At 36.2% G+C, this 18,015-nt stretch overlaps 1 protein-coding gene across 1 annotated transcript; it reads left to right on the top strand.

The window, feature by feature from the left end:
* Positions 1-1,745: 1,745 nt before the first annotated feature.
* On the top strand, positions 1,746-16,117 carry vps11 (VPS11 core subunit of CORVET and HOPS complexes). Its single transcript, XM_052116137.1, has 16 exons — positions 1,746-1,898; positions 2,177-2,323; positions 2,432-2,567; positions 2,724-2,887; positions 3,011-3,258; positions 4,008-4,209; positions 4,323-4,474; positions 4,554-4,740; positions 5,459-5,602; positions 5,707-5,904; positions 7,547-7,708; positions 8,008-8,141; positions 9,384-9,586; positions 9,844-10,015; positions 10,160-10,382; positions 14,654-16,117. Exons 1-16 carry the CDS (start codon positions 1,755-1,757, stop codon positions 14,819-14,821), a joined length of 2,784 nt encoding a protein of 927 aa, XP_051972097.1. The 5' UTR covers positions 1,746-1,754; the 3' UTR covers positions 14,822-16,117.
* The last annotated feature ends 1,898 nt before the right edge of the window (positions 16,118-18,015 follow it).

Raw genomic sequence — 18,015 nt, 5'->3', positions numbered from 1 at the left:
TTCTCGGCTCATTTCGAGTCGGAGTGTTGGACACTTTTGAACCGCCTACACACTAGAGTTTATGATACATCAGAGGGAATGCTGCAAATGCGTTGATTTAAACGTTGATGTTATGGAAGGAAGAGAGGGTAAAGGGTTTCCAAATTGAACGCTCCCTCATATAACCAGAAGTTCAGAACATTTAAACTTTTGCCGCAATGTACTCTGTCTGACGTAGGCATTCGTTGACCAATGAGAGTTTTAGAGAGGCGGGTCCAATGTGCTTTTTTTGAAATCCAATAGATCTTATGACGCAGTTCCGCCTTATTTAGCAGTGTAAATCTAGCTAACTTTTTTATGTAATGATTTTTTAATATGAAGTGCAAGTTTATAACATCATGCTTTGTGTTTTATTACCCTGGAATTAGTTTTAATAAACGAATTACCACAGCTGCGAGAGGGTTTCTATTATTGCTGCATGCTGAGAGAGTGACAGTATATTTACCATCTTCTCCCATCTGACTTAATCCACTCTAGTTATTTTTTCTTTCTTTCTGGAAATTCATTAAAACGTAAAAGTATTTTTTTTTATTGCCATTGGAGAAAATGGATTAGTGAAAATAATATTTGCTGTGGTATCCTATTCATTCCATTCCCCGCTGCCAAAGTTTACCCTGCAATCGCTTATTTCCACATCCCAAAACCCGGAGTATGGAAAAAGGTACATTCGCTGTATTTATGCTTGATCTTAAACAGACACGGCACTTTCCTCAGCCTCCAAACGAAGCCTATGCATTTCAATCTGTCAAATGCTCCATTAGAGCTTTTAGTTTATTTGCGCTCTTTAAACGAATAGTTCACCAAAAATTAAAATGTCCAAATAATTTACTCACCCGTATTTCATCCGAGATTTGTTCGACTTTCTTTCTTCTGCTTAACACAAATGAAGAATTTTAGAAGAATATTTCAGCTATGTGGGTCCTTGGGAATTGGAACCAAGTTTTTTTTAAAGTTCCAAAAGCATATAATGGCAGCACAAAATTAATCCATATGACTCCATTGATTTAATCCATGTCTTCAAAATCAGTCTGATTAGTATGGGTGAGAGATCAATAAGTCATTTTTTACTATCAAACTCCACATCTGCTTTCATATTCTTCTTTTGTTTTGCCAATTCACATTTATCATGCACATTGCCACCTATTTGTTAGAGGGGAGAATCTATAGTAAAAAAAGGACTTAAATATTGATCTTTTTCTCACCCACACCTGTAATTATCCACTAGAGTCCAATTGATTACTTTTATGCTGTCGTTATGCAATAGTAATAGTATCTGTTTATGTGCATTTTGGAGCTTCAAAATGTACTCATTCATTTGCATTGTAAGGACATACAGAGCTGAAATACTCTTTTATAAATCTTCCTTTGTGTTCAGTATTTACATCTGGGATGGTACGAGGTTGTGTAAATGATGAGAGAATTTACGTTTTTGAATGAAGTGTCCCTTTTAGTGTCGAGACGCAAACTGTTCTCGAGTCAGTCTGACTTGGTTAACTAATTTAGCCTGTTCGCTGAAAAGAATCGGTTCTCAAGAATGATTCGTTTGCGAGCCGGACGTTTATGCTCATAATAGTTATAAGCACCGTTTAAATCAAATGAGTAAATATATTATCCGTTTTTACATCTGTTGTGTACTTATTTTTTTAAGCGCCAGCCATTAATCACATGACCGTGGTGTGAGTCACATGATTTTGTAAACAGGAATTGCCTGGACAATGGCAGCATTCTTGCAGTGGAGGCGATTTGTGTTTTTCGATAAAGAAACGGTCAAAGATCCGAGTGAAAATGGGAAGAATTTCCAACTACCGATGGGTATATCGGCCTCTGATTCAGGCCGAGGACATATTGTGCTTGGAGATATCCTTATAATGCTGAAGTCATGCTTGTCGCGAGCCAGCAACGACGACACTGTCATACAACAGTAATACCAACAGACTACAGTGTATTTCATAATTATAGTCGTATATGCCATTTTAATATTGTTTATGGACTGTAGCAAATCAGTTCAGTATCATGAGTAATTGCAGCTGTCAAACAAACGTATGTGTAATCTTGCATTTATCCCAAATCTCACACCCAGCCCCTTTCAGCTGATGTCTTTTGTCATAAGTTTATGCTTAACTCAACGAATCCACATTTGGATGGACAGATCTGGTTTCTGAGCCGCTCCCTGCAGCTTTCTAGCTTTCAAGCTTATAAGATGCGTGTGGCTCACCTGTACCAGCTGAAACAGCACAACATCCTGGTGTCAGTGGGGCAAGATGAGCCGGGCATCAATCCTCTGGTTAGAATGATATCAGAAGTCTACTGAAGCAGAATGTGAATGCAATTATTAAAGGGAAAAAAAGTGTTGTTTAAAGAGTTTGGTTGTGTGTTTATGTGTACACAACAGGTTAAAGTATGGAACCTTGATAAGAGGGACAGCGGCAGTCCCCTGTGTACCAGGATATTCCCTGCCATACCTGGAAACAAACCCACTGAAGTGTCATGTCTTAGTGTACACGAAAACCTAAATTTCATGGCCATTGGTAGGAGTTTGTTTGTATACAAATATCCAGTTACATTTGATTAAATAGTGTTAGACTGGTCTAAATGTCAATTACAAGAAAGTGAAACTTGGTAATTATAGCTTGGTCATTATGTGAGTCATTTCAGTACATGTAATGTCTGAAACAAATGCTCAGGTTTTACAGATGGCAGTGTTGTGCTGACAAAGGGTGACATCACCAGAGACAGACACAGCAAAACTATCAGCCTCCATGAGGGCAACTGTCCAATCACAGGGCTGGCTTTCCGGCAGGCTGGCAAAGTCATACACCTATTTGTTGCTATGTTGGAAAAAGTACAGGTACTCACTAGTACCCCCTGAATCTATTTTCCTTACATTTGTGAATGCTGATATATGAAATCCACATCAAAATTATACAGAATTGACAGCAGGGCTCATTCATAACTCTGTGTGTGTTGACAGTGTTACACGTTGTCAGTGAAAGAGTACCCTCGTATACAACTGGACACACATGGCTGCCCTCTCCACTGCTCGGCACTCACAGACCCCTCACAGGACTCACAGTTCATAGTGGCTGGAGATGACTGTGTGTATTTGTACCAGCCGGATGAGAGAGGACCCTGCTTTGCTTTCGATGGGCACAAGCTTCTGGCTCAGTGGCACAGAGGATACCTACTGCTGCTAACGCACAATAACAAGTCACCTAGCAAGTAGGACTCATTTATATTGCAGGGAATATCTATCGCTTATTTGCTATATAGGAATAGTTCACCCAAAAATGAAAATTCCAGAATAAAAGTTTTTAGGAAAATATTTCAGCTCTGTCCCTACAGTGCTAGAGAATGGTGACCAAAAATTTGAAGCTCCAAAAAGCACATAAAGGCAGCATAAAAGTAATCGATATATGGTTTAATTCATGTCTTCTGAAGCGATCCGATTAGTATTTGGTGAGAACAGCAAAATGTAATTCCTTTTTCACTGTACACCTTGCCGTTGCAGGCTCTAGACACGATCATGATATTAAGCTCAATTACACTTGACGCATGCACAGAGCACAAGTTGGTGCTTGCAAGTTTAATGGAGCTTGAAATCATGATCGCCAAGGAGACTGCTGCTGTCAAGATTTAGTGAAAAGGAGTTACATTTTGGTCTGTTCTCACCCAAAACCGATTGGATTGCTTCGGAAGACATGGATTTAAACACTGGAGCCACATGGATTACTTTTATTCTGCTTTCATATGCTTTTTGGAGCTTCAAATTTCTGGTCACCATTCACTTGTATTGAGTGGACCAACAGAGCTGAAATGCTCTTCTAAAAATCTTTGTTTGTGTCCTACAGAACATATGGGATGGCATGAGGATGAGTAAATGATGAGAGAATTTTCAGTTTTGGGTGAATTATTCCTTTTACATGTAATTGTTATGTATCCTATTTTTTAACATCCCGAAATTTGTACAGATCTGATTATGGTAGCAGAGAGACATCCCCCACAGAAAAGCACATCCTTACAATTTACGACCTGGACAACAAGTTTATAGCATATAGTGCCACATTTGATGATGTTGTTGACGTTCTGGCAGAGTGGGGGTCTTTCTATGTCCTAACGAGAGACAGAAATGTGTATATGCTGCAAGAAAAGGACACACAGACCAAGTTAGAGGTTAGCACAGTAATTCTAAAACTGGCATTTTGTTTAAACTGTTATTAAATAGTATTGTGCTTTTATAATTCATATTTATTGTTAAAATGTAGATGCATTTTTGTGGTGCATAGATGCTGTTTAAGAAGAACCTATTTGTGATGGCCATTAACTTGGCTAAGAGTCAACACTTGGACAATGATGGTCTGTCGGAGATATTCAGACAGTATGGAGACCATCTCTACCACAAAGGAGATCATGATGGATCTATACAACAGTATATTCGGTTGGTGTCCATTTCAGATTTTAGAGAGCTGCTAAACTTTCCGAATTTATGATTATTCATGGTCTGCTTTCTTTCTCAGCACTATTGGGAAGCTTGAGCCATCGTATGTAATCCGAAAGTTTTTGGATGCACAGAGGATACATAACTTGACAGCGTACTTACAGGCTCTCCATAGGCAGTCACTGGCGAACGCTGACCACACTACTCTGCTGCTTAACTGCTACACCAAACTGAAGGACAGCTCCAAACTGGAGGAGTTCATAAAGGTATATAACAGGGGATTTAATTTATCTAAATCCATATATAGAATCATTTAAACTATAATTAGAATCCATATACTGTCTGAATCTATAAAGTGTCTTAATCAACAATTAAAGGAAAGGGTCACACACAAATTAGTTTCTTCTGCAGAACAACACAAAGAATATTTAGAAGAATATCTCAGCTCTGTAGGTCAATACAATGCAAGTGAATGGTGACCACCAACATTTTAAGATGCAAAACGCACAGAAAGGCAGCATAAAAGTAAACCATGAGCAATGTCTTTTGAAACAATCCACTTGGTTTTGGGTAAGAACAATGTATCTACTTTTTACTATAAATCTTGACATCAGCAGTCTCAAGTCAGGATCATGATTTCAAGCTCGATTAAACTTCATAGTGCTTGGCAGTGTGCTAAGCGCTAGATGTGCTAGCAAGTTTAATCAAGCTTGAGATCATGATCGCCAAGGAGACTGCTGATATCAAGATGTACAGTGAAAAAGGAGTTATATTTTGGTCTGTTCTCACGCAAAATCAATCGGATCACTTCAGAAGACGGATTAAACCACTGGAGTCGTATGGATTCATTTTACACTGCATTTTTGGGTGAACTAAGCCTTTAAAGCAAAATTATTATAATTTTTTTTTCATTCAGTGTTACTTTTACCATAACACCATGGCTTATATTGTGACTCATGATCTACATCTCTACTATGATTTTAGTGCAAAGAAGGTGAGGTGCATTTCGATGTCGAGATTGCCATCAAAGTGTTGCGCCAGGCTGGTTATCACAGTCATGCCGTGTTTCTGGCAGAGAGACACATGCATCATGAATGGTATCTGAAGATCCAGCTTGATGATTTGAAGGTGAACTTGGATAAGACAATATATTGTCCATATAGTGTTTCATTTTGTCATCAGCTATGTTCTTTATAAATATATTTTAAATAGGCTTAATTGTATACTTTCAGAATTATCAGGAGGCTTTGCGCTACATTGGAAGGTTGCCATTTGAGCAGGCAGAGAGTAATATGAAGCGTTATGGTAAAACTCTGATGCACCACGTGCCTGAGAGCTCCACCATCCTGCTAAAGCACCTTTGCACAGACTACCACCCCAGCAAAGACTCAACTGACAGGGACAGTGTGGACAGGAGTGCAGGGAACAAGGTAACTTAAATAGAATCGCTTTTGTAACATCGTATAACGTGACATTCTGAAGAACATATTGAGATTTGGCGTTGCTCCTGAGGCAGTGGATTCATTTAAACTAGGGGTGTCCCAAAACTGATGTCGGTATCAGGTCATGTACTTGTACTCGTGTAATTGTAAAAATGCTCTGATACCAAATACTGATACCGTCTGACATATTTCATTACATAAACATTCAGCGCACAAATTAAAATCACATTATGTACTATTGAGATTATTAACAGCACAGGCTACAGTTTAATGAAATAAATATATAGTTTGCACGTGCTGCACACTTCAAATGTGAGCGCGTGTGAATGTGTTGAGCCAGTGTTATGTTGATAGACAAAAAGTGCTCAAACCTTTCAGAGCTCCTTGGCTCATACACGGAAAACACTACTGTGAACATCGCATGCTCTCTTTTTAGTAGATGACAGTGAGCAGAGCATTATTTCACTTTGTAGCACAAGGCACATACAGACTACATATTTATTTCTAAATATCTTATGCAGTGTTGTTTCTAAAACAAGATCAATCAAATTGATCTTATTTTAAGTATTTTTAGATATTTTTTGCAGGAAAACAATACAAAAATTATTATCAAGAATATGATTAGTGCCCTAATATCAAAGGTCTTACTAGAAAAAAAAAAATTATGATCCAACGTGAATTTTCTTGATAAAATAATATGAGTGTGCCTGGTAACATGTGCATGTAAAATGGCTATATATAGCATTTTAGCTTAGCGTAAAGCTGACAATTACCACAAGGTTTATTTCTATTTCTTCTGGTCAAAACTTACTTTAAACTTTGTCTGCTCGTATGAATGTAACGCATCATAAGAAAGTGTTTCACCGCTGTTCAAATGCACTTTGGATTGCATCATATTATGTATAAATGTTTTCCATCTGAAAGGTCTACATATTAAATGAAACAAATTACAATAAAATGCAAAGTAATCTCTTCAGTAATCAAAATACTTTTTGAATGTAACTGTATTCTAATGACCAATTATTTAAATTGTAACTGTAGTTGAATACAGTTACTAATATTTTGTATTTTAAATACATAATCCCTTTACATCTATTTCATTACTCCCAACCCTGTCCGTAATTGAGAAGCTTCTGTCATAACACAGAAACAATGCAAAATAAAAGCTCAATTTAAATTGAAATAGATATGGAATATTTACTGTAATACTACTAATAATAATATACATAGTAATTGTGTTATATCTAAGCAATATCTCATTTGCGATGCTCTGTTATGCAGCACTTTATTTGACAAAATATAACTCCAATGATGTATTTTTAATTGTGCTATGAGGTTCTGTATAAAAGTACTTCATTTGATAAAAATAATACCATACTATGTTGAAAATGTATTGCTATATTTTAATTTGATTTAAGTTTTATTGAATTCATTTATCTAAACACCATTTTAAAATTGAAATAAACTGTTGATATGTAATTCAAAAAAATTAAAATGTAATAAAACAGGTACCACACTCGATATCGGCATATACGAAAAAGGAAGTATCGGTACTCATACCTCAATTAGGTATCGGGACATTCCTAATTTAAACCTCTTTTTTTGACTTTTTCAAATGACAAAAACTCAGGGTAATCCAGATGAGTTCATTCCTGTCTTTGCCAATAACCCACGAGAACTGCGAGCATTCCTGGAACACATGATAGTGGTGGATCCGTTCTCTCCTGAGGGAGTATATGACACTCTGCTAGAGCTCAGATTGCAGGACTGGGCGCATGAACAGGACACAGAGGTAAACATGCTTTAAATGTTAAGCCACATAGATATATATATTTTTTTTTATATATTGTTTTAATTATTTAAATATTTTGACCTTATTTTTTTTTGAATGAATGTTTTCACTTTTTTGGGGGGTTATGACTGTGATACGACTACATTTATTGTTTATTTAAAAAAACTTTAAACCCACACATTTTCTCTCTCTCTCTCTCTCTGTATAGACTGTATGTATTTGTATATCTATAGTACATTTGATAGTTTATAGAGAAAGCATTTATAAAATTAATTTATTTTTCTTTCTTTTACTGGCAGAAGAAGAAGGTCCTGCAGGAGGCAGCATTGTCCCTGCTGAGGAGTGACACCACTGTGTTTGACAAGGCCCTGGTCCTCTGCCAGATGCACAACTTCAAAGAAGGAGTGCTGTATCTTTATGAAAAGGGAATGCTGTGAGTGATTTTACTCACAATCTTCATTGCCTTTAGCATTCTCCGATTGTCAACTTTCATTCTCACCTATTCAGAAAGCAATTGTCATTCAGTTGCTACATACAAACTTTGTATATTCTAGGGGAAGACAAGTGAAAAGTCATTATTTAAAAGACTCCTTACATTAAGAAATAGTTCTCCCCAAAAATGTTATTCTCTCATCATTTACTAACCCTCGTCCCATCCTAGATGAGTTTCTTTCTTCTGAAGAACACAAATGAAGATTTTTTTAAATATTTCAGCTCTGTAGGTCAATACAATTCAAGTGAATGTTGGCCAGAACTTTAAAGCTCCAAAAAGCATATAAAGGAAGCATACAAATAATCCATACAACTCCAGTTAAATCTATATCTTCAGAAGTGATGTGATAGGTGTGGGTGAGAAAAAGTCTGAAGTCCTCAGTTATTTTAGATTCTCTTCCCTGCCCAGTAGGTGGAGGAATGTCTGAAGAATGTGAATCACCAAAAAACAAAAGAAGAAGAATGTGAAAGTAAAAGTGAAGATTTATAGGTACAAAGGACTTACATATTGATCTGTTTCTCACCCACGACTATCATATCATATCTTATGGATTATTTTAATGCTGCCTTGATATGCTTTTTGCAGCTTCAAAATTTGGTCACCATTAACTTGCATTTTGAGGACCAACAGATCTAAGTATTCTTCTAATCTTTATTTGTGTTCAGCAGAAGTAAGAAATCGTTACACAATTTGGTTTGCACGTGGGTTAGTAAATGATGAGAGAATTTTCATTTTTGGGTGAACTGTCCCTTTTAAATGTAATTGTTATATCCAAATTTTTAACATCATGAAATTTGTACAGATCTGATAATGGTAGCATTGAGACATCCCCCACAGAAAAGCACATCCTTACAATTTAGTACACCTACATGTTGTTCCAAAACCTTAGGACTTTTTCTTCTTCTTTTGAAGTACATACACACACACACACATACAAAAAAAAAAATAATTTTGCAGAATGTCCATGCTGCTGTTGTCCAATGAAAAAGATAAAATACCATAAAAATACTCCATATGACTTGTGCACTATATTCCCCATCTTCTAAATCCATCCGATAACTTTGTGTGAGTGACATACCAAAACTAAATTCCTTGATTGATTGCAAAAGTATGTATGTTATGTTTAGCAAATCGTCTCATGAATGCTAAGCTAATTAGTAACAGAATTGTCCCTCTCTGCAGGTACCAGCAGATCATGCATTACCACATGCAGAACGAGGAATATGGAAAAGTTGTGGAGGCTTGTAAGTGCTATGGGGACAAGGAAGTGTGTTTGTGGGAACAAGCACTGGGCTATTTTGCCCGCAAAGAAGAAAACTGCAAGGCGTATATTAGCGAAGTCCTGCAGCACATTGATAAAAATAACCTGATGCCTCCACTTCTGGGTAAGTAGAAAGATGCACTTCTGGTTTGCAGCCGTTTGAGCCTAGCACTGCACAAAGGGTGAAGACGTTTACCATGACTTTGTGGTTTTCACTCATGGAAACATAATGACCTATATTTTAACACCACATTTAATTTTTTTTGGTCATGCTGTAGAAAGTTCTTACCCATCTCTGTCCTGTTGATGAACCAAATCTCTGCAATCTGGTGTTTTCCATACTGTTCAGCATATACTGTATGTCTACCATCTGTGTTGTAGTGGTGCAGACCTTGGCCCATAACTCCACAGCCTCACTGTCAGTCATTAAAGACTATTTAATAAATAAACTGGAGAGAGAGACACAACAGATTGAGGAAGATGAAAGGAAGATTCGACAGTACAGAGACGAGACGGCCCACCTCCGTGCTGAGATACAAGAACTAAAATCCTGGTGAGCAAATCAAGGATTCATACATTCCCTTGTAACTGATTGCAATGGACGATCACATTTATTGTAATGTGCCGTATTAGTGCACATTTATCACTGTAAATCACTTACCAACTGCAAGTAGTAAAGTTTTTGTTCCTATTTTAGTGCAAAGATTTTTCAGAAGACCAAGTGTAGTATGTGTAACAGCCCACTAGAGTTACCATCTGTGCACTTCCTGTGCGGCCACTCCTTTCACCAGCACTGCTTGGAGAGCTACGCTGAAAGTGAGGTGGAATGCCCCACCTGCACCCCTGAGAACAGGAAGGTCATGGATATGCTGCGTGCTCAAGATCAGAAACGAGATCTGCATGACCATTTTAACAGACAGGTACAAAATGCATTTTTAGCACATATTTTAATAATCAAATCTGCAAATGTTAATATTAAATTAACTTAAATACAATGGCTGTCAGTCATTTAACACATTTAATCTTGATTATTATAATTTTTGTGTTAATGCATTCCTCAAAATGACAATTCTCAAAAAATTTTAAAATAAAAGGTTTTTTTTTTAAGAATATCTCCACCCTGCAGGTTCATAAAATGCAAATGAATGCTGGCCAAAACTTTTAAACTCCAAAGGCACATAAAAACAGCATAAAAGCAATCCATTTTAATCCAGTGATTAAATCCATATCTTTAGAAGTGATGTGATAGGTGTGGGTGAGAACAATATGAGATCAATATTTAAGACCTTTTATACTTTAAAAAATAAAAGCAATATTTTAGGGAGAAAAAACATGGAAGAGTATTATGTGGGTCCTAATGTGTGAAAATAGCAATTCATTTTAAGTGGTACCTTTTATGTGCGTGATCTTTTTAGGGTTAAGCAAATAACGATCGGCACTTGTCGCTTTTTTGCCCAGTAGTCTGATTTCATGTTGCATGTAAACACATTTAACAGCATTCTAACTGGCTTATCCCATGTGCATAAGTCTGTTTACTTTTTGACGAGAATAAATCCAATTATTAGTTTTGTTTACAAGTCTCATGTATACACTGTTTTCATGCGTTGTCGGATTTTCTGAATAAACCGATTTTCTGTTGTTATCATTGTATTGGAGTGCATGCCAATATTTTCATTTATTGATTACTGAGTGCTCTGCCTGGGAGATATGTAACAATAAATCAAGTTGAATATAGATACAGTTGAAGTCAGAAGTTTACAAGCACTTAGGTTGAAGTCATTAAAACTCATTTTTAAACCACTCCACAGATTTAATTTTAGCAAACTATAGTTTTGGCAAGTCGTTTAGGACATCTACTTTGTGCGTGACACAAGTAATTTTTTCAACAATTGTTTACAGACTGATTGTTTCACTTTTAATTGACTATCACAATTCTAGTGGGTCAGAATTTTACATACACTAAATTAACTGTGCCTTTAAGCAGCTTGGAACATTTCAGAAAATTATGTCAACCTTTAGACAATTAGCTTTTGATAGCAGGTGTACCTGGGTGATTCTCCAACTACAGGCACTTTTGTGTCCTTGGCCTTTTTTTGTAAATAAATAAACAAACAAATGCACAAATACATTGTCTTTATGAAGTTCATGCTCCATCATCCTAGTAACCACCAAATCTGGCCCCTGTTTTCTTTTAAAAATGCTTTTGCAAGGCTGTTTATTAGCAGATTTTGCAGTTTTATGCTTGTCCCCAGCCCAGACTGGCCCTCTTTGAATGTTAAAAATGTATATTAAAGGATCGATTTAATTTTTTTTTAACATGTTTGTCTTAAGGACTAATAAAATAATATCATACAATAGAAATTCCATATGTATATCACAATTTTAAACTAATTTTGGAATAAAATAAGTCTGTCCCCAGGTTTTCCGTCATTTCCACCTCCCTCAACAAAATCCACCTTAATACATCCACCTTAAATATTTTATTTACTTGGTAACCATGGCAATATTAGTGAAATGACGTATTAGTTGAAGATGAAACTTCAGGCACATGTGCTCTTTAGTACAAGAAAATAAATCAAGGTAACTCAAGCTTTTATACAGAGTATTTTTAGTCAGCGTCATTTCCATCATGTGGCTATAGTTTGGTTGAATTATGTACAACAAATATGAAAATAATGTATTTATGTTTATTATGAGTAAACAACATGCTAAGTCTAAAAGTAGCTAAGCATGACATGAGGGTGTGCTAATATTGCAGAAAAACTGCTAAAATGTCATTTCCACCTCCGTCATTTCCACCTCTGAGAAATTACAGGCGTAGCTTTGGACATGATATACATGCCATTTTTGTGTGCTATTTTTGTGTTCTCATGACATATTTGTGCTTTTGGACTGAGAACTTTATATAGCACCATTCCAGTACACTCTATATGTATTTTTATGTATTTATATTTATATTTAAGATGCCGAAGTCGGTGGCCAAGAAGTCACAGGAATACAGGGACAGAATAAACGCTGATCCAGATAAATATCAACAGAAATTAGAAAAAGACAGGGAAAGATATCACAGGAAAAAAGAAAGAGGAATAGTGAAACCAATCTTAGAGGTCTCCAGTAAGGAGAAGGAAAGAAAAAGAAAACAGTGGAAGATAAATCAGCGAAACCGACGATGACGTATAGCCACTGCAAGCGCTGTGTTGGCCACTACACCACCAAACTCACCCCTGACACCAGACACTCCCCCCGTAGTGGAAAGATCTACATCCAGGGGTAGGAAGACAGTGAGGAGAGATCGATCAAAGCTTTTCAGAGATTTGTCTGTGGTTAATAGAAAGCTGGGTGATGCCTTGAGAAAAATTGAAAAATATAAGAAAAGGTTTGCCAGACTACAGAAAAAATCAGTCATAATGACTCACCACGGAGTAAAGCTGCAAGACAAATGGCGGAGGGACCAAAAAAACTAAGGAGGACTCTAACCTTTCAAAACTAATGTTTTGAGCAGGTTCATATAATTTTCATATCATTTGTAATCATTATTTTTAAAACTATTAGGTATACTGTTCAATTTATACATGTTAAATAATAAAATACATGGTTAAAAATATTTTGGACTGGCAATTTAAGGAAAAATTAACAGAAACAATCTTTCCATTATTAACCGTCATTTCCACCACTACACAGTTTTTAAGTAAAAACATAAGAATAACAAATGATGTGGATCTAAATGTATTTTAAATCAAGTATTAATAGTTCATTACTTACAATATATGTGTGAGTGACTTTAAAAAATAAACATAGACCTGAGCAAAAATGAAATGCTGTAGGCAAAAATCTCAACTCGTGGCATTTAGCAAATTTAAATGAAAATGTATTAAGTTCATGAAGTATTAAGATTTATTTTGTTACATGATTAGGTAGCCACTGATGTTGTTGACTGATACATAATCTTATATAATCAGTTTTACAATATTATATTGTAATAAAATACATAAATTGAAAAGTGGTGGAAATGACATCTTTGAAAGCGCTCTTCAGAAAAACTGTTAAAAATAATAATATTCCATGGAATTCTAAAACTGCCCACTATTATATTGTGTTAGAAGACAAATTAATGAAGCTAGGAAGATTGTTTTAAGTGTGTTTTAAGAGAGTGAATTTTCCATAAACTCACAGTGCCAAAAGTGCTCCTAGTTGGAGAATCACCCACCTGTGGATGTATTTTAAGGCCTACCTTCAAACTCAGTGCCTCTTTGTTTGGCATCAAAACTCAGAAAATAAATTGTGGACCTTCACAAGTCTAATTCATCCTTCAGAGCATTTTCCAAATGCCTGAAGGCACCACGTTCATCTGTACAAAGTAAACAAATATAAACACCATGGGACCACGCAGCCATCATATTGTTCAGGAAGGAGACACATTCTGTCTCCTAGAGATGAACGTTGTTTGGTGCGAAAATGCAAATAAATCCCAGAACAACAGCAAAGGACCTTGTGAAGATGCTGGAGGAAACAGTTAGACAAGTATCTATATCCACAGTAAATGAGTCCTATATCGACATAATCTGAATGGCTGCTCAGCGAGAAAGAAATCACTGCTCCAAAACCTATAAATGGCTATAAATAAGCCAGACTACAGTTTGCAAGTGCACATGGGAACAAATATTTAACTTTTTGGAGAAAAAAGTAATTTAATTTCCTCTGGTCTGATGAAACAAAAATGAAACTTTTTGGCCATAATAAAGAAGCCTACAAACATGACTCAGTTACACCAGTTCTATCTGGAGGAATGCGCCAAAATTTGCAACTTATTGTGAGAAGCTTGTGGAAGGCTACCCAAAATATTTGAACCAAGTTAAACAATTTAAAGGCAATGCTACCAAATACTAATAAATTGTATGTAAACTTCTGACCCACTGGGAATGTGATGAAAGAAATAAAAGCTGAAAGAAATAATTCTCTTTAATAGTTTAGTACTATGACATTAATTCATAGTATTCATTATATTTCACAATCTTAAAATAAAGTAGTGATCCTAACTGACCCAAAACAGGGAATTAAATGCCAGGAACGGTGAAAAGTTTAAATGAGTTAAAATTTATTTGGTGAAGGTGTATGTAAACTTATAACTGTATGTATAATCTCATATATATAATGTAATATAATAACATTTTTATTTCTCTCTCTTTTGTAGTTAAATAGTTCTAACGATGGGTTCGCAGTCATCGCTGACTATTTTGGCCGGGGAGTGTTTAACAAACTCACTCTGATAACGGATCCTCCCGGAGGCAAGAGTGGAGCTGGGAATCTGGAGGCTGAATTCCAAAGAGATCTGCTCATAAACACCAAGAGGAATGCTTGAGCTGGACTGCAATCGAAATTGAGCCGTTTATTCATTAAACTTCATTACAAATTAAGCAATTTATTATTAAGCAGCCCTGAGCAAAGCTTATCTGGGGTTAGATTTCTGTCTCTACAGTGGTCTTGGTATGAATATGTGGAATACATAAAGCTGATCAAGAAACAGCTCTACACTAATTTAACACCCTTTGAACAAATCAACATAAACTCTCTCTCCAATTGATGCTGAGGTCTATACAGGCTGGATAGTAGAGAGCAAGATGGAAGCTCTTGTTGAATGATTTAATGCATCTAATGATTTAATGTCTGCAAGATCAGATCAACATAAGGAGGAAATAGAGATAACATCAAGTATCAAAAACAGGACCTTTGTAGATGAAGAAGATAATGTGCATGGACTTGCACTTTTACACTGTTCTTTACCCTTTCAAGCCTATACTTAAACCTGCACAACTGTTTAGCAGCCCTTAAGGAGGTATTTGTGAGATTTTAAGTAATGCAGCCCTTCATTACTGTAGATCTGTAACATAGAAACAATTTGCTCTCAAGTCAACAATAATCAATGTCAAATGCCTGTTAAAATGAGTGTAATTAATATAAACAAAACAAGATTATTGTTCACTATATTATTATTACACTTCTCAGATGTTTGTTGAGATTGTTCTTAATTTGTCATGTATTTATAAAAGACTGGCAAATATTTACTCAGTATTTTATTTTAAATTTATATCAGTATTTTACAGTATATGGCAAAGTGCTAAACGTGGGCATGGAGAAAATTTTGTATATGTGTGTATATGTCATGCTAAACATTGAGTACAAATGCCACACTATATGAAAATCCTTGATGTGCATTCATAATGAAAATATTTGAAGTCAGAAATCAAAGACAAGAGCCTTGCTGACTGAGCAAATTTGCCTTCATTCATATATACCTTCAAGAAACAGTTTCTAGTTTTCTAAAAAGATAGTGTAGTTTAGAATTGTCATAAGCAAAGCTAAACAGCTGAGGTGGGAAGAAAAGTATCTGATAACCACATCCTGTTCTCAAGAGCTGATCCATCAACTGCTGTGTGAGTTTGTTAAGCTCTGTCAAAGCTGGCATTGGTTATTGCTTTAAAATAATTTATCTGATTTTTATGGCCTTTCTGCAACAGATCATAGAAAGATGACAGCAAATGATGGGGAGAGGAAGAGGAAAATATGAGTCAGACTTCAACTTGCATTGTATGTGGAAAACATGCTAACCATTGAACGGAATCTTCAAGAGTTTATCCACCACTGAGATGTCGGTGCTGTAAAGGATTAAAGGGATAGTTTTACCCAAAAATGAAAAGTATCTCATTATTTACTCACCCTCATGATATCCCAGGTGTGTATGACTGACTTTCTTCACCAGAACACATTTGAAGAAAGTTAGAAAAATATCTTAGCTCAGTAGGTCCTTAAAATGCAAGTGGTTGATCCGATTTTTGAAGCTCCAAAAATGACAGACAGTCAGCATAAACGTCATCGATATAACTCTCCATCTGTTAAATTAATGTCTTCTAAAGTGATACAATAATTTTGGTGTGAAAAAGGTCAATATTTAAGTTTGCTTTAACTATAATCCAACGTGAGGGTAAGGTTAACAAGAGGGCGGAGTTTAAGTGGTCTCTTATATTCGTGCTGCCATGATGCTGATGTAAGCTCACGTTCTTCACTCGGTGAAGACATCCAGAATAAGAACACAAACAGATACAGATACAAATCTAAACCAAAACCAGTCAAGCTACAGTATAACGTTCCTCCTCACTTGTAAACAGCGCTGCTCTTCTGGCTGTGACTCACGCGCCTCAGTTCTTGCATGTTTAAATCCCAATGCAATTAAGTCACACACGTACAGCTTCTGATCGGAAGCATTATTTAGAGTTAAAACTAGTACTCAAAATGTATCTTTTTTGCTCTAAAAGCAATCGTGACGCTTTAGAAGACATCAATTTAACAGCTGGAGTCGTAAGGATGATGTTTATGCTGACTTTCTCAGATCACAATTCACTTTTAAGGACCTACTGAGCTAAGATACTTTCTTCAAATGAGTTCTGGTGAAGAAAGACAGACATACACACCTGGGATATCATGAGTAAATAATGAGAGGGTTTTCATTTTTGGGTGAAATATCCCTTTAAAGCCGCTGAACCGAAAGTTACAGCAAAGTTCCTCTACTTTCATAACTGATTGACGCAAGGAATGTAAACCCTGATCTCTATTGACCACAAACCACAGAAGACACAGCATGTGTGTGCACTCAAATCTTTTTCTAAATGTAATTATGTTTGTTTGTACTGAAGTCTAATTACAGCTTATAGCTACAGTCATTGCATCATCCCATCCTCTTGATTGAAGGGAATGTTTGTGAGCTGACCAATGGAGGATGAGTTTTCATTTTTGAGCTACACTTCCTGTCAAGTTTTCTTATTTCCAGTGATAGAGTTTTTCTAAAATACTCAATGCACAGTTTCAGGTTCTTTAGAGGCCACCATCTAGGACCTATAAAGGAGCCTGATATATGTTCTCAAGGAACTTCAATATGTATTTCAAGACCTATCTCTTATGGGATTATTGCAGGAACTTCAAAATGGAAGCTTCTCTGAGAACCCCAAACAATGTCTTGAGATTCTTTGAATTTTTACAGTGAATGGCAATCCATGCCTCAGACTCTGTATAACTGATTCATGACATTTACTCTTGTAAAGACTCACTAAAGCTCACAAGCTCACCATGCAGATCATAGAAGGCCAGCAGCATCCCAGCAAACACAGAACTTACCTCTTAGGTTAGCATGTGTGGATGTTAGCATTTGTGATGTTAGGTATGTTTGCTATTAAATTAACAAGTTTCTCTCACTGTCTTAGCATCAGGTCATGACAACAACAATACAACCGTACTCTATGGAAATGTCTTGACCAGAGGAACAATTGCTGGGTGGATATCTAGGTATCTGGATGGTAACTTTTACACTCTTTGTCCTTTTAAGACAGACTGATCCAGGCTTGTGTCATGGTTGGCGGAAGCTTTCCATTCTTTAATGATTCCGTATAACCTTCCAACAAAAGCTTCCCTGCTTTGACCCCTGACTCAAAGTATGTCTGCCTTGCCTTGAATAACCAAAACTCCACTTTCTGCTACAAAATAGTCATATTTCAATTGGGTCAA

This window comes from Xyrauchen texanus, chromosome 43 (assembly GCF_025860055.1).
Source record: "Xyrauchen texanus isolate HMW12.3.18 chromosome 43, RBS_HiC_50CHRs, whole genome shotgun sequence".
Lineage (NCBI taxonomy): Eukaryota > Metazoa > Chordata > Actinopteri > Cypriniformes > Catostomidae > Xyrauchen > Xyrauchen texanus.
Note: the sequence above shows the minus strand (reverse complement) of the source record. Positions and strands in the feature narration are given on the sequence as shown.

Coding starts and splice junctions, on each gene's coding strand:
- vps11 (XM_052116137.1), top strand. CDS start 1,755: ATGGCAGCATTCTTGCAGTGGAGGCGATTTGTGTTTTTCGATAAAGAA. Junction 2,888..3,010: donor CTATGTTGGAAAAAGTACAG/GTACTCACTAGT, acceptor GTGTGTTGACAG/TGTTACACGTTGTCAGTGAA. Junction 4,741..5,458: donor AACTGGAGGAGTTCATAAAG/GTATATAACAGG, acceptor CTATGATTTTAG/TGCAAAGAAGGTGAGGTGCA.